The sequence below is a fragment of the Panthera pardus genome, unplaced genomic scaffold, assembly GCF_024362965.1.
Source record: "Panthera pardus isolate Hobbes unplaced genomic scaffold, ASM2436296v1 HiC_scaffold_8, whole genome shotgun sequence".
Taxonomy (NCBI): domain Eukaryota; kingdom Metazoa; phylum Chordata; class Mammalia; order Carnivora; family Felidae; genus Panthera; species Panthera pardus.
The window spans coordinates 21,662,970-21,690,433 of NW_026527013.1; the positions used below are offsets into that span (position 1 = coordinate 21,662,970).

The 27,464-nt window shown below is 43.8% G+C and overlaps 2 protein-coding genes across 13 annotated transcripts in view; one reads left to right on the forward strand and one right to left on the reverse strand.

The window, feature by feature from the left end:
- The window catches only part of SFMBT1 (Scm like with four mbt domains 1), a 128,019-nt gene extending 102,653 nt beyond the window's left edge, over positions 1-25,366 (reverse strand). For 3 of the 12 annotated variants that reach the window (XM_053897085.1, XM_053897086.1, XM_053897088.1), the window contains exons 1-2: positions 24,597-24,850; positions 12,807-12,879 (exon numbers count right to left, since the gene is read on the reverse strand). The gene's annotated coding sequence lies outside the window, so the exon portion shown is untranslated. Of the gene's footprint in view, positions 1-2,952; positions 3,027-12,806; positions 12,880-23,689; positions 23,887-24,596; positions 24,851-25,270 lie in introns of those variants that run through there. The other 9 variants (XM_019417177.2, XM_053897090.1, XM_019417178.2 and 6 more) reach the window with 7 other exon arrangements.
- Positions 25,022-26,157, forward strand: LOC128775512 (sterile alpha motif domain-containing protein 1-like). The gene is made up of 2 exons (XM_053897106.1): positions 25,022-25,479; positions 25,928-26,157. The coding sequence occupies exons 1-2, from the start codon at positions 25,025-25,027 to the stop codon at positions 25,998-26,000; spliced, it is 528 nt and encodes a 175-aa protein (XP_053753081.1). The 5' UTR covers positions 25,022-25,024; the 3' UTR covers positions 26,001-26,157.
- The last annotated feature ends 1,307 nt before the right edge of the window (positions 26,158-27,464 follow it).

Below are 27,464 nucleotides of genomic sequence, written 5' to 3' on the forward strand. Positions count from 1 at the left end.
CTCACAGAATTTTGATGCGGTAATAGTTCTAACATGGTGTTTCAAATTCAGAAAAGGACATTCAGAAGACTAAACAGGCAAACACACCAGAGGCCAGAGTCGCTCCCACCCCTCAGTACAGTCCTTCCTCGCAAGGATTCCATCTCTATAGCATTCAATAAAATGCTACGGTTGTCAGTAGAGATGCAAATATTAAGCCTTCATTTATTTGGTGACACAAAGGACACAAGGATCTAAGCTGCTCTGCCAGTTAATTTTTTTGCTATAGAAATTATTCTGGTGTGCGGGAAAATAAAAATAACAGAAGCATATTTTCAGTTTGTTTGGATGAAGAAAATAATTTTTAAATCCTATTACAAAGTTAGGGACTGAACTAGATACAATTTTAAGAAATCGATTACATGCTTACAAGTGAATCCATGAATATGATGAGACGGATCCAAACCAGCACATGAAAGATTCATTAATTTATGTTTACAAGTAGCACAGGATCATCCTTAAATAAAAGTAATCAGCATTACAGAAATCAAAAATAATCTGATGAATAAAATAAGCTGGTACTTGAACATAAATTATTTAACTCACCAAAAAAAAAAACATGATAAATTACGCTCTGAAGAGACCTTTTTAACATTAATAGCCCTCAGAATTTCAGCTTTTAAGGAGAAAAAAGGATGTGAATTTCATAAAAAAACAAAATCATGGTAGAGTTCCAAATCTATAAATATAACCATTGCACAGGATTTCATTTTGTTGGGGGGGCAGGGAGGGGAGGAGTTAGTTCCTTGATCTACCAATGACAAACTTCACATCTAAGAAACATACACTCAACCTAAATCCCTGGGCCAGTCTTAATTGGGGCCTACGGTAGTGAGGAAAAGGGCAAAGGGAACAGGGGTCCCACCAATTCCTAACATTTCCACTATTTTCTCCCTCCACATCATGAGAGATTAAAAATGCTATCATCTAGGGGTGCCTGGGTAGCTCAGTTGGTTAAAAACATCTGACTCTTGATCTCGGCTCAGGTCATGATCTCAGAGTTCGTGGGTTCAAGCCCCACGTAGAGCTCTGCACTGACAGTGCGGAGCTTGCTTGGGATCCTCTCTCTCCCTCTCTCTCTACCCCTCCCCTGCTCACTCGCTCATTCTCTCTCAAAAATAAACTTTAAGAAATGCTATCATCCTAATAAAAATAAGCTTATTATTGATAGATCAATGTCATAAATATTGATGAGTACTGAACATGAATATGGTTAGCAATCAAATACATTTAGACTTTGTTGCCCTTGTTATAAAGTCAGAAGAGAAAGGAAGGGAGAAGAGCAAGAAAATGCTGGCGATTGGTCTTGGGGGATGGGGAGCGAGGGACAATTTCGGCAGCAGAGAAAGGAGCACTTGGTCAGAGGTACCATAAATACAAGCCTGTCACATCCTAGGCCTGTAAATGACAGCAAGACTCTGAGTAACCAGTCTGTAATCAGATTAGGAGAGGCCAGTATGATCCTTTAGGTGACAAAGATCTAATCTGGGACACAATTGGGCCTAAATACAGATTTACTGAACGAACTCACGGAAATGAGCACTTAATCATGCTAAGAGATCATGGCCACAGTAAAGATATGTTTCCTGTCGTGTTCCATTTCTAGAAGCTGAGTTCAGTTTTGCGGTTCAACACATGGATGTGACTAGGCTAAGCTGGGATTTCTTAGCTTTCTATGTTTCACTCATGATCTCAAATCTTACCCTGTGCTATTAATTTGGCATCACAGCCCAAACTACTCAATTTAGTTTGTCCTACAGCTAAGTTTATCTCCCCAAATGAATTAAATAAATACCCCCTGTGCTGGACAGTTTGTGCCAGTACTTAGCCCCAAGCCTACCCTTCTAGACTGTCCCCGAATCAGCGGGCCTGAAATCTACATTTCCAGGCCCTTGTAGCTGGGTTCCCCCATGAGGCTCTGCCAGCAGCCCCAAGAGGAGGACAGGTTCCTACTTGGTGATAGTGAACTCCAGCAGCATCAAATCAAAATGGGGGTGTGTGGGCTCTTAGTAATACCACCTTCCCCATTTGCTCCTCCAGCCCTTCTATCTAGTTCCTAGAGATACACCCCTTTTTGACTGAAGCACCTGGAGTGGTTTCCAACTAGACACTGACAGTCCACTAAATTCAGAATTTATATAATTCACAGACCAGGGTGAACCTATGCTATTTCTGTGCTAAGAAATATTCATTTGTTCATTCACTCATTCAACAAATTTTTACTGCACACCTACCATAGGCCAGACCCTGTTATAGGTGCTAGACACACAGGAGTAAACAACACAGACAAAAATCCCTGTCCTCAAAGAGCTTACATTCTAGTGGAAGGGAGAGATAATACATAAAACATAAATACAACACACAGTGTTAGATAATCAATGCTTAGGAGAAAAAAAAAGTAAACTAAGCAGGGCAGGGATATGAAGCGGAGGAGGGCTGAAATTTTAAATACACAGGTCACGGAGGTGATTTTTGGGAAAAGAGCCCAAGGAAGTGAGGGAGCCAGTCGTGCACATATCTACAGGAAGAGCATTCCAGGCAGAGGAACAACACGTGCAAAGGCCCTAAGGAGGGAGCCTTCTTGCCTGCTAGAGAAAAGCAGGAGTCCTACGTGGCCAGAACAGATAAAGGGAGGAAGTCTGAGAGGTGGGGGGGTAGGCCACGAAGCCTTGTAGGATACAATAAAGACATTAGCTATAGTAGTAGATTCTGAGCAGAGGAGTGACATCACATGACTTAGCTGTCAACAGAATCCCTCTGTGTCAAGGGCAGACTTGGAAGCAGCAAGGGCAGAAAGCAGGGGACCAGTTAGGAGACTACTGAAACAGTCCAAAGGAGACTGGATGATAGCTAGGACCAAGGTGGTGACAATGAGGACGCTGAGCAAATTCTGAATAGATTGTGAACTCCTACCTGATCCTTAAAAAGTCAGGGGCTGGTCCGTGAATCTTGCTGGAATTCACACAATAGAAATTCCTATAGGACTCCTACCCAGTGAGAATATAATAGCTTTAGCCAAAGAAAATTAAATTGTAAATTAACATTCTGCAATAGTCAACACAGGGAAAAACTATGTATAACATGATACGGTTATAATATTTTTATACAAATGTAAAGAAGCAATATAGAAATACAGAATTTATAGTACCTATAAATTTAGCTGACCAGATTAAAGTATTACCTTATTAGCTAATTTCTTTTAATTTTTTTTTAATATTTATTTTTGAGAGAGAGAGAGAGAGAGAGAGAGAGAGAGAGAGAGAGAGGAAGGGATAGAAAGAAAGAAAGGGAGACACAGAATCTGAAGCTGGCTCCAGGTTCCAAGCTGTCCCACCAGAGCCCAATGTGGGGCTTGAACTCCCAAACCGCGAGATCATGACCTGAGCCAAATTTGGACGCTTAACTGACTGAGCCACCTAGGTGCCCCATTATTAACTATAGTTCTAAGAGAAAAATAATCATATGTAAATTTTCTAGAAAGCAATGAGAAATTTTTCTTTCTTTTTTTTTTAGAGAGAGCGCCAGCACGCACATGAGCCAGAGACAGGCAGAGAGAGAGAGAGAGAGAGAGAGAGAGAGAAGGCTCCACGCTCAGTGGGGAGCCCAATGTGGGGTTCAATCCCATGACCCTGGGATCATGACCTGAGCCAAAGTCAAGAATCAGACGCTCAAGTGATTCAGCCAACCAAGCGCCTGCAGTGAAGAATTTTAAAACTAGAAGAAATCTGAAAGTCCCATTCCCTTAATTTTTGGATGAAGGCAATAAAGCCTAGATATAAATGAAGCTTGGTCTTTCTTCATGAACCAAAACATAGTTTAACAGTGGATGGCAGTATTTCTGAAATATATTTTTACTTTCTTGTATGTTTAAGAGTGAGGGTCCTGAACACATTCTCAGTTTTCCTTGGTAACTCCAGCCTCTCAAAAGAACCCTTATGTCCAGCCCCAAAGTAATGCTGGGCTTTTGCGAACTGCTGCCACCACTATCTCCACTCATAGTCCTCCCTGCTGAAAGGGTCTGCTTTGAACATGAGACTGGAAACTAGTTCAGACCCATTCATAAACAGAAGTGAGACGAGGTAAGAACCAAAGAAGAGAAGTCAGCTTTGGCACACAAGCTTTATAACAATTATTGCCAACACTTAGAAATGGATTTTGCTTGTTAAAGGTGTTGGGCTGTGTTGTGGGAACGAAGCTTGCCCCCAAATGGATGGCTGGAGCAGCGACGTATGTGCAGTCCTTTAGAGAAAGTTCTGCCCCAAAATGTAATTCATCACTCCTAAGAAAGCATAAAGTTTAAAATTATTTAAAGAAAAATTAACTTTTGACCATTAGTACTACAAATATCACCACATATAAAAGCAAATTGCTGGGACCCCTGGGTGGCTCAGTCAGTTAAGCATCGGACTCTTGATTTCAGTTCAGGTCATGATTTCACGGTTTGTGTGTTCAAGCCCCCCATCAGACTGAGACTGCCTGAGGTTCTCTCTCTTTCTCTCTCTCTGCTCTTCCCCACTCGTTCCGTTTCTCTCTCAAAATAAACAAACTTTAAAAACTTAAAAACAGAAAAAAAAACAAATTGCCAAGGTAATATTTACTTCTCAAACAAGCACTTAAAAGTATAAATAGCAGGGCACCTGGGTGGCTTGGTCCGTTAAGCATCCGACCATGATTTCACTGTACGTGGGATGGAGCCCCAAGTCGGACTCTGTGCCGACAGTGCAGAGCCTGCTTGGGATTCTCTCTCTCCCTCTCTGCCCCTTCCCCATGCACATGCATGCTCTCTTACTCTCCTCCTCTCTCTCTCTCTCTCTCTCTCTCTCTCTCTCTCTCAAAAATAAATAAATAAATAAGCAAACAAACAAACACCCAGAAAGTATAAATAGGAAAAGTAACAAGCTTTAACAAACAGGCACTTCTTTTCATCTACAACCTACCCCACCAAAATTCTCTAGTCAGCTGACATAAACTTACATTTGTGGTCCCTTATTACCATTCTACCGAAACTAGTTTATTTTAAAAATTAATAGGGGCGCCTGGGTGGCGCAGTCGGTTAAGCGTCCGACTTCAGCCAGGTCACGATCTCGCGGTCCGTGAGTTCGAGCCCCGCGTCGGGCTCTGGGCTGATGGCTCGGAGCCTGGAGCCTGTTTCCGATTCTGTGTGTCCCTCTCTCTCTGCCCCTCCCCCGTTCAGGCTCTGTCTCTCTCTGTCCCAAAAATAAATTAAAAACGTTGAAAAAAAAAAATTAAAAATTAATAATAAAAAAAAAGTTTAAGATTAACCTGTATTGGAAAGGGAAGATTCACAAAATGAGAACCATAAATCGAAACAGTTAAAATGATTCACATATAAGCACTCAACATAATAAGCTCCCTCAGCAATTAAAGAGCAAATACGGGAGCTCAACAGATAACATAAAGTACAAAGTTTGGGGCCCACTAAGGACATAATATAACTCTTGCCAAGCTGCAAGCTCACAGCCAGAGGATGAGTTTTCCCTCCACCCCCATATCCTGACTACTACACACTCCTCCAATTCCAGGTGGGTCCCTTATAGGCCTAAGTTCCAGATGTGAACAGCCCAGGAAACATTAGAGCTAGCTCTTTGCTTCCTCTACTGCTTTCAAAGAGAAAGAGCTAGAAGGAATCTCACCAGGGTTAAAGCTTTTAGGAGGAAACAGCGCTAAAGATAAAGGCTTGGAAAGGGATTTTTAAAGGAAAAGTTCAGGGTTATTTTCTTCTTTACACTGAGCACTTCCTCCATTAAAAAACCAAATAATTTAGTTTATCAGGAAGTCTTACACTAACAATACAATATATGAATAAGTATTCACTGATCACTCATTCCCTGACCTTTCCTCCCACAAAAATGATTTCCCAAAACAATACCCTGTAAGACATCAGCCCCTCCGACACCCCTGCCAAAATACATTCCACGGCAGGCACTCTGTACCTCTTTTGACAGCACTTAAACACCAGCTATTCCGTGGCATGTCTTACCACAGAACCGTAAGCTTCTCCAGGGCAGGGAGCTCACTCCACTTGGCATTCCTGAAACTCCTGACACTAATGCTTCACACTTCATAGCTATTTAGCCATGGTATCATGGTTACCTCTGATTCAGTACTGAGGGGAAAACATACAACTTTCTACGGCAGCAATAACACTCCTGCCACCAGGGAGGAGCACTGCCACCGTCACAAAAGAAAGAAATCCGCCTACCTCTGCCTCAGGTACCTCGGACTTGTCCTAGGGTGCGCACTAGCCAATCGGGAGCACCTTTTTCAACAAGAATGAATGGAAGAATCTCAGAGCTCGTTAAAGCAGAGTCCCTGTATAAATGTATCAGGCATTGTCCACAAGTAATTGGCTTGCCCTTCAAATTCTTCAAGTGAAAACATGTCTTCAAGCCACCTGTTCTTTAAGCACTCGATGGTCCAACTCACCAGGCTCTCCTGTGGTCTTACAAAGCCTTTCACAAGATAAAGAATCTGACTAACCTACTGATTTCTATACTTCTCATATCCCTTCTTGTAGGCACCTTTAAAACTTGCTTTCCGACATAGTATCTGATACTGTGTGACACTTTCTTCGCCACAACCCAAGTCTACAAGTCACAGCCTTCTGCCTGCCTCCATAGGTCAGAACTATTCACTAGAACATAAAATAAGTGGCAGAAAGAAGGCCACAGCAGAGCAAACACACTTGGCTCAGGAACATCCAGGGGCACCCTCGGTGGCTGACCATCACTACAGCCAAGAGCAATGACGCTCACAGACCACTAGCACATGCCCACCTGCCCGCCACTGGCTCAGCGTGCACGTCCTCTGAACACAGGACACAGTCACGGGTTAGGACTGTACGAACGCAAAGAGAAAGAATACACTACCAAGAACTGTCACACATGTTTTGAGGAAAGTATTTTAGAAGCAACAGCAGTACACAGAGGAGACACTGATGGGGGTATGAATATGTGCTCTGAGTAGTGTTCTGAAGTGTCATAACTAAGAACTCGGACTACTGGGATATACTGAGTTGAACAGGGTTCAACTACAGAATGCATCAACATTCCAAATTCAGTTTCTTCAGAAATTACTGTACTGGAACCAAAGCATCATGTTTAAAGTTCCTTGCCAAGTAGCTCAAATAAAAATCAACTGGTTTTTATTTTTTAATTTAGGTACATATCTGCCAAACGAGCAAAGGAACACAAATACACTTCCAGAAAGTGATATAATTTGTTAGCCAATCCATGGTGCTGCAATTGTCTCAAAACCAAAAACCAAAACAAATTATCTAAATTTGTAACAAGCAGCATGCACTCAGGGCTTGGACTCTAAAGGCCTGGTCCACACGTCAGCAGCCTATGGACATCTACGGACATCTACAGACGCTTCAGGAACTCAGTCTGCAGCACCTCTCCTGCAGCAGGGAAAGGGGGGAAAGTGGCAGAGCAGGCAGAAGGCCTCTACATGACTCTGCCTCCTACTACGCTTACTCCACTGCACCCACTTCCTCTTTTCTCTGGATTTGGGGGACAGGGACGGGTTGGAGAACATTTTTCTACAGATACACTAACTCAGAAAAAAACTTTAAATATTACAAAGCTCATCTTAATCCAAGCACATTCAGTTTTCATTAATCCATGGTACTGTTTGTAGCATTAAAAAACTGGAAATAACACAAAATGTATACAAATAGGGAACTGGCTGAATAAATTAACATGCATCCTGGGAGCACCTGGCTGGCTCAGTAGGTAGAGCATGCAACTCTTCAGCTTGGGGTCATGAGTTCAAATCCCATGTTGGGCATGAAGCCTGCTTTATTTTTTCTTAAAGAAACATTTTTTCTAACGTTTATTTATTTTTCAGAGAGAAAACGTGTGAAAGCAGAGGAGGAACAGAGAGAGAGGGAGACAGAGGATCTGAAGCGGGCTCTGTGCTGACACTGGAACAGCCTGACATGGGGCTCGAACTCATGAACTGTGAGATCATGACCTGAGCTGAAGTCAGTTGCTTAACCGACTGAACCACCCAGGCGCCCATGAAGCCTACTTTAAAAGAAAAAGAGGAAGAAAAAGAACAAGGTGCATCCAATATAACAGACTCCTAGATAATCATTAAAAGAATGAGGCAGGGGGCGCCTGGGTGGCTCAGTCGGTTAAGTGTTGGACTTCGACTCAGGTCATGATCTCACAGTTCGTGGGTTCAAGCCCCACATCAGACTCTGTGCTGGCGGCTCAGAGCCTGGAGCCTGCTTCAGATTCTGTGTCTCCATCTCTCTCTGCCCCTCCCCCATTGTGCTCTGTCTCTCAAAGGTGAATAAATGTTAAAAAATAATAATAATATAAAAAAAAGAATGAGGCAGGGCTTTGTGTACTTTGATATACCTCAGATATTTTAAATGAAGGGTACCGGTGCGACTGGGTGGCTCAGTCGGTAAAGCACTAACTCTTGGCTGTGGCTCAGGTCATGCCTGCCGTTAGCACAGAGCCTGCTTAGGATTCTATCTCCCTCTCTCTTTCTCCCTCCTGCTTGCTCTCCATCTCTCTCAAAACAAATAGAAATAAACTTAAAAAAAATAAAAATAAATGAAAAGAGCCCTACCAATTGTTTTTTTTTTTTTTTAAGTGGGTAGGGAAATATATGTTTTTATACAAATAGAATTTTTCTGGAAAGAAAAAAGAAAGTAGGAGTAACAGTGGCCTACAGAAGGGACTGAGGGTCTCAGTAAAGGAGTACACTTTTTCACAATTTGAAAATATTTTACTAGGTACACGTATCCCTGTTAAAATTAACAAGTCCTTAAGTCTGTGATCATGATAAAATTAAAGCAATGGAAGAAAAAGTGTTGCTATTAAAAGCAATCTCAGGGCGCCCAGCTGGCTCAGTTGGTAGAGCATGTGAGTCTGATCTCAGGGTTGTGAGTTCAAGCCCCATGTTGGATGTAGAGATTACTCAATGATAAAATCTTAAAAAATAAAAATAATAATATGCAATCTCTTCTTTCTTATCCATCTCTAATTCTTTGCAGAAAAATTTGAATTTATTTAAACAAGTGTGGCGTGGATATACAGAGGTCCACTCTACCTTCCTCCTCCAAAGCCATAGCCAATTTCTTGCCATAATGTTAAAAAAAAATTTTTTTTTTCACTTGCTTCTCAAACCAAGATGCAAAAATCTCCTAAATGTCTGGCTCTAATGTAACCAAAGTTTAAAGGATTCAAATACATTAGTAAGTCCATAACTAAAGTCAGTTACATTTCATATGTTAATATTGTGTTCTAATCAGATTTTATGAGGAAACAGTTTCACCGAAGATCTTCTTATCTCTAAACTTACAAAGAACTTTAGAATTTCTGAAGAGTCCAAATTTCCTACTCACCCCAGCAAAAGTCACTTCAGTAAAAAAACTAGAGGGTTTCTCCCTATAGCTTCAAAATTTCCAAAGCTTCTCCAAAGCAGGACTGGGGAGAGGGACTGCAGATAAAGCTTCAGTAAGCATGTCCAACTCTCCTCCACCTCTGCAGATGCCTTCCCTGGCCTCAGGGACCCCAGAGCACCGATTCAGTTAACAACAGTGAGAGGACAGCGGATCCGCTCAGTCTGATCCCGAAGCTCAGCATGGGGCTCACACACCTGCCAGTAACAGGCTCTCATCAGTCAGTCACACCTGGGCAAACGAAGTGGCAGGTGGCACAACCTCACCCCCACACAGAACCAGACTGCTGACCACCTCTACAACTACTACCAGAAAAAGTAAAGCAAATGACTGTAACTAATGCCCTCCAACTGGATTTTTACTAATGGAAATATATTTGTTGAAGACCTATAGATGTGCAGTTACCTTGGAAAAAATACTAAGTTGAAATAATGACAATGAAGTTAAGGAAAGAAATTTTGCTAACCTAAAACATTAACCAAAATAGATACTCTAAGCAGCAAAATGCTGAGTTCTCATGAAAAAAATTCTAAACATCCAGAATTAAACTATATAACACTGTACAAAAATCTCTGGACTCTGGGGGAAAAAATGACTTCCTAGATCATCTACAGGTTGATTGTTTATTCACACCTCCATTTAACATAGATGTATTTGCCATGCACTATCTCAGTAGCAGGCACGCCATGCTGGTTAAGACAGACCCAATTCCTCCTCCTGCACTGCTGGTGGGGATGCCAAATGGTGCAGCCAGTGTGGAAAACAGTATGGAGGTTCCTCAAAAAGTTACAAATAGAACTACCCTATGATCCAGCAATTGTACTACTGGGTATTTACCCCCAAAATACAAAAACATTAACTGAAATGGATACATGCACCCCTGTGTTTATTGCAGCATTATTTACAAAAGCCACATTAAGAGAAGCAGCTCAAGTGTTCACTGACTGATGAATGGGTAAAGAAGATGTGGTATGTACATACAATGGAATATTACTCAGCCCTAAAAAAGAATGGAATCTTGCCATTTAGAACATGGATGGAGCTAGAGAGTATTATGCTAAGTGAAATAAGCCAGTCAGAGAAAGACAAATACCATAGGATTTCACTCATATGTGGAATTTAAGAAACAAAACAAACAAGAAAGGGGAAAGAGAGAGAGAGAAAGGGAGAGAGGCAAATCAAGAAACAGACTCTTAACTACAGAGAACTGATAGTCACCAGAGGGGATGGGGTAGGGGATGAGGGAAATAGGTGATGGAGATTAAAGAGGGCACTTGCTGTGATGAGCACCAGGTGTTGTATGGAAGTGTTGAATCACTGTGTTGTGCCCTTGAAATTAATATAGCATTCTGTTAACTACACTGGAATTGAAATTAAAAACCTAATTAAAAAAAAAAAAAGACCCAGTTCCTGTCTTCATGAAGTTTACAATAGTATATACAAGAACAATGCATCAGGGCATTGTCTAGTTCTCCCACAAGGAGCAATAAGGAAAAACATCACTGGAGTAGATTTTAATATTCTCTACAGTGTGCCTTCAAAGCATATACAATAAATTAAATTTTTTAATTTAAATACAAAAGTGAGCTGAAAATAAGATAATTTCATATAGTGATAAATGCCATAAAGAAAACCAAACAGCCATATGAAAGTAGTACCTGGAGTGAAGGTAAGGATATTGAAGCAAGTTTCACCCCTGAGCTGAAGCCCCTATCATCCTATGATGAAAAGGAACTAACTATAATAAACTTGGTGTGCTTGGAGGGACAGAAAAAACATGGGAAAGCAGTGGAAACATGGCAGAGACGAGTAGGGGACAAATCACAAAAGGCATTACAGGCCACAAAAGGAGTTTGGATTTTACTGTAATGACTACGGAAAGTCACTGGCAGGCTCTAAACCTGGGAGTGACAAGATGGAATCTGACTAAACATGATAGCTTCTTGTTTTGCACACAATGCATTTTCGTGGGGAAAGAAATGTTACAGACGATGGTACTGCAATGCTGCCTGTGTGCCTCCATCAGGTGTAGTTACCCACCGCCTGCTCTCTGCTAGGCTGTGCGAGGTACTGATGGGGAGGAAAACACAGTCTCTGACCTTGAGCTCACGTTCTGGTAGAGATGAGAAACACTGAATACATAATTACAACTGTAATATTTGTAAGAGTAGAATACTAGCACATGAGCACCCAGGGTAGTTAATGTGGCCAAGAGCAGTCTAGGAAGGGAGACCTCACACACTACTGGAGTCTTACAGGGCAAGCAGGGATTTCCTCAGTGCATTCCACTCTGCACAACACCCAAGCCACTGGTGGGACAGAAGAAAATGTAGGGGCTGTAAAGGCTCTTTCTTTTAAAGAATATTGTATAGAATTTTTATGGTGGGATGGTGGGGGGGGGGGGTGTTAACACATAAAACTTGCAACTGTAAGTTCACAGCTATTGCTTAAATAAAATCTTATTAAAAACTTCAAAAGCACAAACTTCCAATTATAAAATAAATTAAGTCCTGGGATGTAACGTACAGCACAGCGATTATAGTTAATAATACTGTATTGCATATATGCTAAGAGAGTAAATCTTAAAAGTCCTCATCACACACACAAAAAAAAGCTTTGTAATTGTGTGTGGTGAAGAATGTTAACTAGACTTGCTGTGGTCATCATCCCCTAATATATACAAATATTGAATCATTGTGTTGCACACCTGAAACCAATACAATGCTGTATATCAACCATATCTCAATTTTAAAGTTAATTATCTTTTAAAAAGAACTTCAATTATGTGGTGTTCCCGCCACACAAAAATGCAAGTCTACATGTCACTTCAACAAGTGGATCTGTGCTGTGTGTGTGTCTGTGTGTCTGTGTGTTACTCGTCATGAGCTGAGATTAAAAACTTGTTTTATTTTATTTTTTTTAATTTACTTATTTTGAGAGATGAGGCAGAGAGAGAGGGAGAGAGAGAATCCCCAGCAGGCTCCATGCTGTCAGCGCAGAGACCAACGCAGGGCTTGATCCCACGAACTGCGAGATCATGACCTGAGCCAAAATCAAGAGTCAGACACTCAACCAACAGCACCACCCAGGTGCCCCTAAAAATTTTTATTAATACCAACTTTTCTCGCAGCCATTTTTATACTCTCCCCATCTCAAACAAAAACAGGCTTTCATCAAAATTTTCAAAGAAAAAATCCAAATACTCTCCACTTAGATTCAAAAATGATTAACTATTTCCCAATTAGCTTTATCTGTGTATATGTACCTACATGTATGTATACTTCCTGAGCTATCTGGAAGTATTGGAGACATCATGACACCTCACCTCTAAACGCTTCAGCTGCTGTCCCCCAGGAATAAGGGCATTCTCCTATATAATCACAATGTCATTAGCACACCTAAAAAAAAGAAAAAGGAAAAATAATCAACAATTCCTTAATATCATCTACTATCAGGTACCTAGTTTTAAAAATATTTAAGTATGGGGGTGCCTGGGTAGCTCAGTTGGTTAAGCATCCAACTTTGGCTCAGGTCATGATCTCATGGCTTGTGAGTTCAAGCCCCGTGTTGGGCTCTGTGCTGACAGCTCAGAGGCTGGAGCCTGCTTCGGATTCCGTGTCTCCCTCTCTCTCTCTGCCCCTCCCTCACTCATGCTCTGTCTCTCTCAAGAATAAACATTAAAAAAATAATTTAAAAAATTTAAAAAATAAAAATATTTAAGTATGAAGAAAGGGCTTTGTTGAAAACCTTACTGAAGTATTTTAATAAACTGATTAGATTTATTACTTGTATTTCATTATTTTTCATTTTTAAATGTAATAATACTTTATAAAATTTAAGTTAAAAATCAAATATTCAAAAGTCAATTTTTTAATATTAAAAGTGATTATGGTAATTGAATACGGCAAAAAGCATGAAAGTGGTACACGCAAGATTGACATTTCTGAAGTGCTGTGTTAGTGGAAGGACACTCTAGACAGAGGGACATCCATGGAAAAGGATTTGCAGAAGAGCAGGGTCTCGGTGCAGCTGGGAGCAGGGGGAAGCATGTGAGAGAGAGGGAGATGAGTGGGACAGGTCACACAAGAGGAGCTCTTCGAAGATTCTGCATGCTTTCCGGAGGAGTTTGGACTTCATCCCTACTGGCAGTGAGAGTTCTCCATGATAAAATCAAATTTGTTTAGAGAGCTCTATCTGGCCACAGTGTCAGATTAACTGGAGAGCAGGGAAGATGGGGGGACCATTTGGAGTCAATAGAACAATGTTTACATTTTTCACTACAAATACTTAACATTTTAGTAACACTGTGGGTTGAATAAACCTGCTATACTGGTCAAGGGACAAAACAAAAACAGTAAAATTAAACTAAGTTTATCTTGAATGTTCATGTTATAGAAATGCAGCTTTAAAGACAGAAAAGTACAGTCAGAAGAGACATGTAAATTTTGAAAGAAGCCGTTGGGCACTTCTGAAGGTTTCAGCATTTAAGGAGCTGGCTCTTTTAATACCCAGTTTCACTTTCCAAAGTGGCTTTCCGTTTTCTTGGCAGATTCATCACTGGCACTAATTTTATGTTTATCAGTCACAATTAAAAATTTCCAAAGGAAAACCAATGGGAAAGAGGTGGGTGCAAAACATAAAGCGATTTTCAAATACACAGAGTGCCCTCAGGGCAGTACTAGAAGTAACTGCAGAAGCTCCCTGTACAGAGTCCAGGCGCCGGATGCCAAATCTGCCCAGAGGAGGGGGGGGGGGGAAGGGGGAGGAGGGGGGGGAAGGGGGAGGAGGGGAGGGAGGGAAAGGAGGGAGGAGGAGGGGGAAGGATGGAGAGGGGAGGGGGAGGAGGGAGTAGGAGGGGGGAGGATGGAGGAGGGGGAGGAAGAAGAGGAGGGGGAGGAAGGAGAGGAGTGGAGAGGAGTGGAGAGGAGTTGGGAGGGGGAGGAAGGAGAGGAGTGGGGAGGAGGTGGGAGGGGGAGGAAGGAGAGAAGTGGGGAGGAGGTGGGAGGGGGAGGAAGGAGAGAAGTGGGGAGGAGGTGGGAGGGGGAGGAAGGAGAGGAGTGGGGAGGAGGTGGGAGGGGGAGGAGGAGGGCAGCCCTGGGAGGCTGGCTAAGCAACAGGGCAGGATGGGATGCTAGCCCTTTACTCCCTTCCCCCAGGAGACCTCTAGTTTTATTTAGGTTACATATCAGGCTTCCTAGAAAGATTTCATTTGAACAAAGGGTTCCATAGCTTTAAAAACGTTTGAAAGCTAACAAGTCTGAATTGCATGAACGTTCTTAAGTCAGAGGCTGGTAACTGAAGAAGACTGAGTTCCACAGGAGAGCTGCCGCACGATGAAACAAACACCATTACTACCATCGCTGAGGAGGAACGTAGAGAAGGAGATCTCGGCAGACAGGCCTACTGGAAGAGTAGCAGCTTTGGAGTAGAATAAGGAATTGTTTTGGACCTGTGCCTTTTGAGGGACCAGTGGGGCATTCAAATTGGAAAGGTCCAGACAGTAAAGGACATGTGGATACAAAGCTTAACAGAAAGGTTTAAGAGGGCTAGGTGGTCTAAACGTGGATGAATCCACCAAGAGAGCTGTAAACAGAGAAACAAGGGTGGGTCTGAAAAGGTCATGGAAGGCAAAAAGAAAAGGGTCTTCCTCAAGACAGGACCCTGTGGGGCCATCCACACACAGGGCCACTTTAGGAGGAGACCCTGAATTTGCAATAGCCTGTGTCCGATAACAGAGAGGGCACAGGCTAGACTGGTTAGAAATGGTTTTCTACAAAGCAGAGGCTACAGAAGGGCAAGGGGGTAAGAGTAAGGGTACTGGCTAGGAAGCAAGTGAAAGACTGGACAATGGGTCCAGATCTGAAGGGGCTGGAACTCAGAGAAAAAGGAGATCACAATGAGATGGGGGCGTATGGAAGCCTCCTGAGGAGGCTGTAGAAAAACACCACACCAGAATCTAAGATTTCACTAGTAGAGGTATTCTGGAAAGAGCTCCTTTTAGACATGTTAATAGGAAGCCAAGATGAGGGTAAAGACTGGGCGGGGACATTGGGACAAGGTCTTCAGAACCCTGTAGTGCCTTAAGGCCCTGGGTCTGGCAGCAGGAGTCATGCAACCCTCCTCAAGCACTCATTGCAAAAAAGGGAGATCCACCCTACAAGGGAAGGCCACAAGAGCCCACCCAACTCTCCATTCCCTTGTCATGCCCACTACTGGCAACCGGATCTGACAACTGAGTCATTTAAAGCTGCTCTCAGTTCACCCTGGAGACCCTACGTGCCCCTTAAGGAAAAAGCACCCTCCCACCCCTGTAACATCTAGGAGCAGATCTGTTTCCCAATTTATGTACAATGTTATTTGTATTAATAATAAAAACTATGTACATTTTAAATGTAAATATAACTCATCATTGAAGACTGGGAAACCAGCTTTAAAAAGGAAACAAAATGGGGGGCGCCTGGGTGGCTCAGTTGGTTGGGCGTCCGACTTCGGCTCAGGTCATGATCTCGCGGTCCGTGGGTTTGAGCCCCGCGTCGGGCTCTGTGCGGACAGCTGAGGGCCTGGAGCCTGTTTCGGATTCTGTGTCTCCCTCTTTCTCTGACCCTTCCCTGTTCATGCTCTCTCTCTCTCTCTGTCTCAAAAATAAATAAATGTTAAAAAAAAATTTTTTAAAAAGGAAACAAAATGGAAATAATAAACATTAATTACATTGAGAAGTTGAGGGGTTCAAATATCATAAATGACCATAATCACAACAACAAAACACTCAAAGTTTTTCAAATTTCTACCTTTAGTTACCAGACTACCTACTCCTGCCCATTTTGCTCAATAATAAAAATGAAAACGAATAAAAAGGAAACTATACTCCTGGAAAGAACACCTATCTACTAATTTTTTTTTTTAAAAAAGGAAAGGATGGGGCGCCTGGCTGGCTGGGTTGGTAGAGCATATGACTCGATCTCAGGGTTGTGAGTTCAGGCCCCGTGTTGAGCAGGAAGCTCACTTAAAAAAGAAAAAAAAAAAAAAAAAAAAAAAGAATGTCTAACAGTTTACTCACAAACACCAATGTTTATTTTAAAAAATTAACAAAATGACTCTGGTGTATAAATTGGGCTTTTCAAAATATCTAACTGACAATTCAGGAGCACCAATGACCCACAATAGGGAGAGAATGGTGTAAAAGAGGTGCTCACTAGTGTCCTAGGGACGGTATCTGTCAAAGAAACTGACACATTCAGAAAAACCTTACTAACTCTAGGAAGCAACTAACCACTCTGATTTCCTTAAGAACTGAGCAATAAGTTAAGGCACCAAAAAAAAAAAAAAAGAAAAGAAAAGAAAAGAGAGAAAGAAAAGAAAAGAAAAAAGAAAAGAAAAGAAAAGAAAAGAAATCAGGCTTCATGCCATTGTCAATTTTTCAAGGGTTTCAAGAAAGATAACCAAAAGCAGCCTTGTCAAGAAGGCAGTCATAGGAGCAGTGATCAAGAAATGCCCCAAAGTATCTGCCCTTTTCCAGTAACAGAGTATTCAGTAGACTCACCCATGTTTACTACACTAATACAGGCATTTAAACATTAAGAGTTAAAACAACAATGAAAGAAAAAATGTACAGCTCTTTAGCCATTCTGAAAGTGCTAACTGTTCAACGTGTAATCCTTAATTCTGTCAAACCTGCTTTCCCTCTATGACTGGATATCTGTATTTCACAAATGTAAAGTTAAAGGAATACAATAAATTTAAAATATAAAGCATTATTTATGTAGTAATATTATTAAGTAGATTATTGAGCCTCTTTAAAAACTCACTAGTTTTCCATGAATACAGAAATGAGATGTTAAATATGGCAAAACCTCAACTAACCGGAACAGCTGGTCAATGAGTCACTGACTAATCATGCCTCTCAGATAGCTGAAGGCCTATTTACAACTTTGAATACGCAAACTTTTTTGGTTAACTGTTCTGGATAGATGTTTTGACCCAGACCTACATTGTGAACACGTGATTACGCGGTAAGATGTAATCCTAAGACACACAAGGCTCTCTGTTCCACCCAAGTGAGACCCCAGACTGTAGCAACCCCTGCTTCTACACTTTCCTGTCTTCTACACTGTTGGCACAGTCCGCTTCCATCCGTCTCTGGCATCCCAATAACCAAGTATGTCAGGACCTGGTTCTCCCAGCTCTGCCGGCAACCTACAGAGTTCTTCCACGCAAGATAAACGAGTCCTAGTGTAGAAATCTAGAGGTTTCTGTGACCTCTATTTTACATGCTGTGAAAATACATTTTTAAAAATGTACTTCCTCAAAAAGAAATTCTGATGCACATGCTACAGTACCTATGGATGACCCTCAAGGACACTATGCGGAAACAAGCCATTCACGAGAGGACAAAAACAGTATGATTCCACGTATATGAAGTGGCCAGAGTAGCCAAGTTCATAAGAGGGAAAGTAGAATCGTGTTTGCTAGGGCCTGGCAGGGAAAGGGAAATGGGAGTTACTGTCAGTGGGCTCAGAATTTCAGTTTGGGAAACGTTCTAGAAATGGATAGTGGTGACAACTGCCTGCACAACATCGTGAATGTATTTAACGCCACTGAATTGTACACTTCAAAATTGTTCTCTCTCTCTCTCTAAAAAAAATTTTTTTAAAAAAAGGGAGCACCTGAGTGGCTCAGTACGTTTAAGTGTCCAACTTTGGTTCAGGTCATGATCTCATGGTTTGTGGGTTTAAGCCCCGTGTCGAGCTCTGTGCTGACAGCTCAGAGCCTGGAGCCTGCTTCAGATTCTGTGTCTCCCTCTGTCTCTGCCCCTCCCCCACTCGCACTCTCTCTCAAAAATAAACATTAAAAAAAAAGTAAACAAATAAAATGGTGAATTTGGGAGCACCTCGGTGGCTCATTAGCTTGAGCGTCTGATGTCAGCCCAGGTCATGATCTCATGGTTAGTAAGTTCAAGGCCCACATCAGGCTCACTACTGACAGCACAGAGCCCACTTTGGGTCCTCTGTTCCCCTCCCTCTCTGCCCCTCCCTCACTTGTGCGCATGTTCTCTCAAAAATAAACGTTAAAAAAAAAAATAAAATGGTAAATTTTATGTTATGTATATTTTACAAGCAAAATAATTAAAAATTTTAAATATAATGAAGATTTACTTCCTCACTGTGTTCACTATGTTCTAGACAGGTGACATGCTAAGTGATTCTGTGTCTTCTTCATTCAACTACCCCAAGGAGGTTATTTATTTACACACAAGCAAAAATGGGCCAAAATGGTACCTTAAAATTATGATTCCAAATTACCATATATTGTTTTTCACACGGAGAAAGCATGCTTTACAGGAAATGACCCATTAGAAAGACCACTAGTAAAAATTCAGAGCCAGAAAGCACTCTAATGTGGGCAACAAATAGATGGGAAAAGAATGCAAAACTAGCGGTAGCTCATAGGTAGCCTTACCACTGAGGAGATGCTACACAGCGACCACCTCAAATGTTTTTTTAAAACTCTGCAGGAGGGGGACACCCGAGTGGCTCAGTCAGTTGAGTCGGACTTCAGTTTAGATCATAATCCCACGGTTTGTGGGTTCAAGCCCCACATTGGGCTCTCAGCCATCAGCACAGAGCCCACTTCAGATCCTGTCTCCCTCTCTCTGTCCCTCCCCAGCTCGCGCTCTCTCTCCTTCTCTCAAAATTAAAAAAATGTAAAAGGAAAAAACTATCCAGGGTAACACAGTGCCTGGATGGCTCAGTGGGTTAAGCGTCCAACTCTTGATTTCAGCTCAGGTCATGATCTTACAGTTCATAGGATGGAGCCTCGCGTCAGACTCTGCACTGACAGTGTGGAGCCTGCTTGGGATTCTGTCTCTCCCTCTCTTTCTCTCTCTCTGCCCCTCTCATACGTGCTCTCGCTCTCTCTCATAAATAAATAAATGGAAAAAAAAAAAAAAAACTATTCAGGGGCACCTGCGTGGTTCAGTTGGTTGAGCCTCCCCAACTCTTGATCTTGGCTCAGCTCTTTGATCTCAGCTCCTTCCCTGCTTGTGCAGTCTTTCTCTGTCTCTCAAAATAAATAAATAAACTTTTAAAAAATTAAAACAAAACTATTCAGTGTAAAAAAAATAATTTGGAATCCAAATCAAAATATTTGTTGGTTAACACTGTCAACTGAACGTCAGCATCAGAAACTCTTGAGGTATTTTAGTAGTTGCTAAAGTTCTCTGCCCGTCCGTCTCATGTTGTCACTCCAAGTACGTTAACTATCTTGCACTTGCAACTGCCGACAAACCACCTTCCATCTCTCATCTAAGACCCTCTCCAAACGTCATCTCAGACTAAAACCAACTTTCCCAGACCAAACAGATACTCTGAACTGCCCTATGCCAAATCGGTTTAGCAACTAACCTTTCCCGAGATTAAGCAAAAGTGTCAAAAAGAAACCTACACACAACACGGTTAGAAATGCCACCTCATAGCCTCTCTCTGCACAGCCAAATGCCTGACTCTGATGGTACCAAACTTTCAAACCACAAAGTTCAGTACTTAGTATCTTTTAGCACAACATAAAGACTACATCTTTTGTTTTTTAATTACACTCTTGAGTGATCACCTAAAGACTAAGAGAGCTCAATAAGGTTAAAAACATCCTCTTGGATAAGAGACTAGAAATTAATTATATACAAATCTTCAGGTGCCTCTGAATTACAGGCAAAGGTTTACATCCAAACTTGTTAAAACTTCTGCAGTGAAGTCATAATTTTTCTATTAATAACTTGTCTTTGTTCTCATTCTCTCTCCCACTTTTGTAAAATTTAAAAATGAACTGGCAACAACCTGACCACATCCTTTTTATTTTAAATCATTTCCAATGGGGCTAGTACCACTTGAAGAAACAGAATCCTATCAAAATCCCACTCCCTGAAGTATAATGGTTCAAAATCTCCCCATAACCAAAATCCCCAGAGACCTTCGCCCAATTTAACAACTATGTATGGGGAGAAATATTGTTTCAATTGCAAAGCATCCCAGTTAGGTAACAAATGCTACTTACAGAAAGATAACTGCCCGCCCTAACAAAGCTACACCATTTACTGATCATGTGCTTTTTATGTACAAAAATATTTGGCATTCAAAATACCTGCCTACAGGGGCGCCTGGGTGGCTCAGTCGGTTAAGCGGCCGACTTCGGCTCAGGTCATGATCTCGCGGTCCGTGAGTTCGAGCCCCGCGTCGGGCTCTGTGCTGACAGCTGGGAGCCTGGAGCCTGTTTCAGAGTCTGTGTCTCCCTCTCTCTGACCCTCCCCCGTTCATGCTCTGTCTCTCTCTGTCTCAAAAATAAATAAACGTTAAAAAAAATTTAAAAAAAAAACAAAAAAAAAAAAAACAAAATACCTGCCTACATAATGGTCTGCTTTTTGGATCATATTCATTTATTTAACATGAGCATAACATGAAGTCTTAATAAAAAGGCCAATGAAGTTTTGAGAGTTCACCTGTTCTATAGACTTTAAAGTCAAACGATGTCTGTATCCATACCCTCGTTCTGTAGCTAAGCCCAGTCTATCACCACTGTGAAAGCAAAAGTACCCTACAGAAGCAGCAAGTTACGGACAGGAAAACCATTTTTAAAGAGAAAAATTAAAATTCAAAGGAACAAATATTAAAAGGGGAAATGACCTTTCCTATGTATTTTGTTTCTCATTTTGCATCTTTAGTTGCAACTCTCAAAATTTAACAAGGTTTAAGTTAAACAGTTGATCATGTAAAAGCTAAGAAATCTCTAAAAAAAAAAAAAAAAAAAGGCATACACACAACCAGTGGATCAATTACTAAGTGATGAATTACTGTCTTAACTAATGATGCTATGAATCTTGGAGTAGAGTAACCAAACCTAGCTTAGCTGTTGGCTAGTTAACTGACTGGCTGGCTTAGTCACAGAAAACAATTATTCAGCGAAATCCATTTCACAAAAGAAAATCTTTTTCTTTTAAGTTTATTTTTTTGAGAGAGTGCTCGCGCAGGCACAAGTGGGAGAGGGGAAGACAGGGAGGGAGAGGGAGAATCCCAAGCAGGCTCCTCATTATCAGCATAGAGCCACATGCGGGGCTTAAACTCACAAACCTCAAGATCATCACCTGAGCCAAAGTCAGATGCTTAACTGACTGAGCCACCCAGAAATCCCCAAGAAAATCTTTGAACTTAGTGGACTATGCCCCATACATCACTACCACAGGCCTTAGGCAGTTCCCAACTTTGTATCACAAAGACATCCTTGCAATAAAAAACACAGGCCATTGTGAAGAATCGACAAGAATTCACTTACAACTTCTAACTCCTCTCCTTCAGAAGCAGAAACAAGAAAATGTACAGGAATATATTAAAAGGCATTTGGGAAGAGTAAGCAAATTGCTGAAGTACTTGCTTCAGTGAAAAAACAAAACAAAACAAAAACTTCCTAGATGGCTAATACAAAAAGGTATCCTAATCATGTTGAAATAAAAAAAATAATCACACTTGACATAATTTTTAGTTACCTTTTGTTTTTGCTTTCATCACTAAAGTTTTAATGACTGGATAAGCCAGGCGAATATCCTGCATATATAAATCAAGTTAATTGCTGTCATTTAAAAGGTTGTTAAAGCTTTATGCCCACATTCTTTAATTCACTGAACTTTAAAAAATCAATTTTCATTCAATTTTCTCAGCAAATTGTAGGCTTTAAGGAACTGATTCATCTAACACCTTAAACACTTACTTGTTGGGAAAGTTCATGATCCATCCTCCAAGCCTACTATCTAGAAATACCTCAGTATTCCAAAAATGGGAAGTAACACACTGATACTGGGCCTGTGACCACAAGGATGCCCAACAACCACAGATCCAAATCTGCAAAGCCCTGCTTCAGCTGAAAAGTGGCCTTCTAACTAAGAAGTTTCCTGGGTCAGAATTTTTTGTTATTCTAGGTAGTAACAACCATTAAGAATTTTTATAAAAGCATTTAGGGTCATGGCAAAAATGACCATAACTCCAGATTTACGCACCTGCTGTCCTTTAGCTTAGTATCACCCTCACCCTCAAAAGGGTTCTGTTATGAAGCAAAACGCACTAGTGATGCCAGAAGTCAGAACTGTGGTGTCCCCTTAGGGAGAGGGTACATTCCTCTCTTACTCATGAGAGGAATGTAAAGGAAGCCCATTGGGAGGCTGAAAATTCTGTGAATCTTGATCTGAGTGTGGTTATCAGGGCATATGCATATGCATTTAAGGTCTTACTGTAAATCAGACCTCAATTTAAAAAAATTAAATAGAATTTTTAGAACACGCTGAATAAATATGTAAATGTCTGTGTTCAAATAATAAGTGATATAAAATAATCCTAGGTGTAGCAACTAAGATGTTTTTTCCAAATGTATTTTGATAAAGATGTATATTTATTGTGAGCACTTTAATGTAAAACCGGTCAAAACACAGACCATGATTTTTTTAATCTCTCATTTTAAAAAGTTGCCAAATTTGAGATCTGAAAGCATGCAGAAAGATGACCTATTCATCCTCTGATTTTGCGAATAAGGAAAACCAAATCTTGAGGGTAAGAACCATACCGAGATAAGGCAGCTAGTCAATGACAACAGTAGTAACAGAACTGTTTCCTGATCTTGAGCCACTCCCGTTTCCACCAGGCCGTTACTTTTGTGACACTGTAAACAAATATGAACTCTGGATCTACCTGTGGCCTAGAAGGATTCAACATAGCCTTCAAAATAGCAGACCAACAGGCCCCAAAGTGTATGCACAAAGACACGCTCATCTTCCTCCTCTCAAGACAGTTGGCAAAGGATTGATCATATTTTCAGGCAAGCATTTTTCTTGTGATGCAATCAAGTGTGACATCTTTAAAATGTGGTTCAAGAGGAAAAGGTATATGCAGGGATTGGCAAAATCCATCCTATTTCCTTTCAAATCTCTTTGATGGTTACTTGGTTCAGAATACTATGTCACTAGGTAGGACTCATGAAAACATCACTTGGGGCCGTTCAGGAGCACGGCTTGGAGTGACCCGCTGGGAAAAACCCTCACTGAACAAAAATCTTGTCTCTGCCTTGGGTGTCCTACCCAGCTCCCTGCACATACCAACACTTGCAGGTGACCTGTGCCTTACAGCTTAGTTTTAGAGCCCAGCGAAGAGCTGACATCTTGCTAAAAACTTAACATACATCCTTTCCGCGGGAATTTATTTCTGTTCTCACAAGGCGTTTCTGCTCCCCACAGAGCAGGCCTTGCTTCTCAGGACTCTCTGCTCGCCTCTCCACAGCCTCTTCTTCACGGTTTAAAACGAGACTTTAAGAACAGAAATCGAAACGGTCACGGCCCTCCCGAGCGAGCGGGTCCGGCTGGGGTCGGGCGGCGGGTGCCCGGCGAGCCCACTGCCAGCTCGCGCGCGGCGCCAGGGAGGCCCGACGCACTCCACCACGCCGGCCCGAAGCAACCGGTTGCGGGGGCCGCTAGACGCTCCGCAACAGCGCAGCGGCCACCTCGGCCCTCGGAAGTTCGGACCGCCGCGAGGGCAGCACGTCCCCGGCCTCAGCTGCGGGTTCGCGCCCCGGCCCCGGAGCGAGCCCGGGGGGCGGGTCCGCGGGGGCTCGGCGGGCGGGAGCGCGGGACGCGCGGGGAGGGGCGCGCGGCGGGCCCAGAGCGCCGGGGAACTTGGGCGCCCGCCGGTGCCGCCGCCCGGCCACTTTCCTTTCACGCCCCCGGGGCTGCCGCGCGCCGCGCCGCCCTCCCGGGGCCGCCAGCCGCCGCGGCCGCTCGCCGCCGCGGCGAGGCGCCCAGGCGCGCTCCTGCAACCCGGCCGGCCGGCGCGCGGGGCCGCGGGGGCGCGCGAGGCCGCGCGCGGGCGCCGCGCTGCCCCCCCCCCCGCCCCGCCCCCGCCCCCAACGTGCCGCCGCCGCCCGTTGGCGCCTCAGCCGGCGCGCCCGCCGCCCGCCGGCTGAGGCGGTTTTTCGTTGGCAAAGTTGCGCGGCCCCCTCGAGGGGGGCGCCGCGCGGTCCCCCGCCCCAGCTCCGCCGCCGCCCCTTCAGGCCGCCGCGCGGGAAGGCCCAGCTGGCGGCCCCGCTTTTTTACCTGCCGGGAGTTTTCGCGCGCGCCCTCGCTCGATCGCTGGCTTTTCCCTCCTCTCGCGCCCGTTTTCTTTCTTTCTTTCCTTCTTTTCGCTTCCCCGCGCGGGCGCTTTTTCCGCTCGCGCCGCCCGCGCTCGCCCGCTCGCGCCCTCCTTCCTGCTGGGCTCGGCGGAGCGGGGCGGCCGGCAGCTCTCCCCGCCCCCCTCCACCCGCGCTCCGGCGGAGGCGGCGGCGGCGGCGGCGCTCCGCGCTCCGACTCATTCCAATATGGCACGGGTGCAGGGCGCATGCGCCCGCGCCCCCCCCCCCCCCCACCACCATTCCGCGCTCCTCCCGGCAGCCCGCGCCCCTCGCGCCGTGCGCGTGGCGCCCCCGGGCCGGGCCTCCCCGAGCCGGCCCGCAAGTCTTCCAACCCGGCTGGGGCCGCGCGGGATGCGAGGCGTTAGGGGAGTGAGGGGCCGGGGTCGGGCGCCGCCGGCTACCCCGCCCCTCGTGCCCCGAGTCACAACTTGCCACGGACATCCCCGAGGCCGTGGCGTGGGGCACGCGGCGGAGCCTCCGGCCCCCGACGGCGCGGCGACCCCGTGCGGTCGGGCCCCGAAAGGGAGACGCGCCCCGGGACCAAGCACCCACCCTATCCCTTCTCCGACCCACGAGGGAAGGGCCCTCGAGTCTCACCTCCGGCTGTGCAGGGAGCCCAGTGGTGTCCGCGGGTCGGTCCTGGCGCCCGGGCCGGACGAAGCGCGCCGCTGTCGTCCGCACGTGACCGCCTCCGGCAAGATGGCATTAGCGGAGGAACGGACGGAGCCGCCACCGATCCCAGATGTGCGCGCGTGTCGCAGCGGGAGAGGGCTGCGTCCACCCGCCTGGCCCACGTCGGGAATCTGGTGCGTCCTTCCGAGACCTGGAAGGGCACCCAAGTGCCCCTTGTCTACGAAGTCGGCCCCGGGCCCCCAGGCGCACTGGGTTTCTCCAGGCTTCCGCAGGAGGCGCCCTGTAAATCCGAGTTTTCCAGCCGCTCGGGGCCCCAGCGAGGGGGCACAAGACGGCTGCCGAATTCGGGCAGGAGAGCTGGGGGCCCGGGGTTGGAACAGAAGCTTAAAGGTGGCTGCAAGCCGGCCCCGCAACCCGAGGTGCCCACAGGCTGTTATGTTCTCCGAGCTCGCCCCTTCCCCAGTGAGCGCAGATGCCCGTGGGACAACCATACCCCTCCCCTTCTGCTGTGGAAAGTTCCCTCCGGAAGGAGTCTACATGCCGCAGAGACCCAGGAGTGTCCGGACTCCCGAGCCCAGGGAGAAGGTCTCGGACAGGGCGCTGATGTCTTCTACCTTTCAGGAAGGAGGAGGCGCCCCCACTGCAAGAACGAGGTTTGAGGTGCCAAACGCGGGCTCAGGCCACTTCCCGCTGACCTCACTACCGTGCTGGGAAATATTACCCCACTTTACAAACTTGCCCAAAGTCCCGCTGCTGGCTGGATTTGAATCCAGATTTTTTTTAACCACCACTTGAAAGACAGCTGACAACCAGAGAAAGAAAAATGTACAAATAAAGTATCCATAATACTAGGGAAAGCATAAAACCTTCCATCTATATACATGTCTTTACATAGTTGCAAGCAACCACACATTTTCTTTTGTGTGTGTTACTGCCACTTAACATTTTCTTTTGTTCTTGGTTCATTCTTAAAGTGTGCAGGTATCCTCATCCATTCACTCAGTCTCCTAATATGGTATATTTGGATTCTTTACCATTGTTTGCTAATATGTCCTCTCATTCTGCACTTGGGACAAATTCCTGGCAGTTGAGTAAGCAGGTACAAGGCAGAGGGGTTTTGGTCCACAGTGCCCCAGAACTTTTGCAAAGAGTTGCAAGGCTCATGCTACTACTGCCTCCCAGGAACGAGCGGTAAGAGGCATAATACACATCTCTAAGCAGTTGGTACCACCCTTTTTTTCTCCTGCTTTACTAGTGTCTGTCAGTAGTTCAAGGTTACTTTAGCCTTTCTTAGATGACTTTAAAAATGTTATTTTTCTCATCATTTACTATTCATTCTCCTTTCTGTGAATGATTGTTCATATCCATTCATCAGCTGGCAGACTTGAGCCTCTTCTAACTTTGAATAAGCATTTTTTATATTATCAATATTATTCCTGTATCATCAGTGATGCAAGTATTTCCCAGTCTGTTTTTTTTTGTCTTATTTTAATGTTCAATCTGTCATTCTTGTCCTTTTTTATTTTATTGCTTGAATGCTAACAAATTGAGCTTTCTTCCATCCATCTGATGGTCCATTTTCTGCTAGTTTTCTAAAATCTCATTTTATACTTAATTCTTTGACGACTATCCATCCCAAGTTTATTTTGCTGTGTGAAGTAAAATATGGACTCAACTCCCCACCAGCATCACCAGGTTTTATTGCTTATGCAGTCAGCACTTATTAAATATTTCCCCCCTGCCCTTTGTTTAGTAAAATCTGATTGGGTCAATCTGTTTCTGAATTCTTCATTTCTTTTCACAGACCTCACTCTGAGCAGATACCATATGGATCTAACTATTGGTTCTTTAGAATAGGTTCTAACATCTAACAGGGAGGGCTATATTGCCCTTCATAGAATTTTCTGTTATGTAGAATATCACTTGGTAACCATACTGGTGTCTGTGTCCATATACATTCTAGTTAACATATAGGGATTAAGAATGCTGGTTTTGAAGACGGTACCATCCAGATCCAACACTTGCAGCCCTGTGACCTTGACAAATTACTTATCCCATCTAGGCCTAGGGGATATATAAAATGGGGATAAAAGTAATCCCTGCTTCACAAGCTCAATGCCAGGCACATAGTAAATGCTCAGTAAATGTCAGCTGTTGT

Coding starts and splice junctions, on each gene's coding strand:
- LOC128775512 (XM_053897106.1), top strand. CDS start 25,025: ATGCGAGGCGTTAGGGGAGTGAGGGGCCGGGGTCGGGCGCCGCCGGCT. Junction 25,480..25,927: donor TGGCCCACGTCGGGAATCTG/GTGCGTCCTTCC, acceptor TCTACCTTTCAG/GAAGGAGGAGGCGCCCCCAC.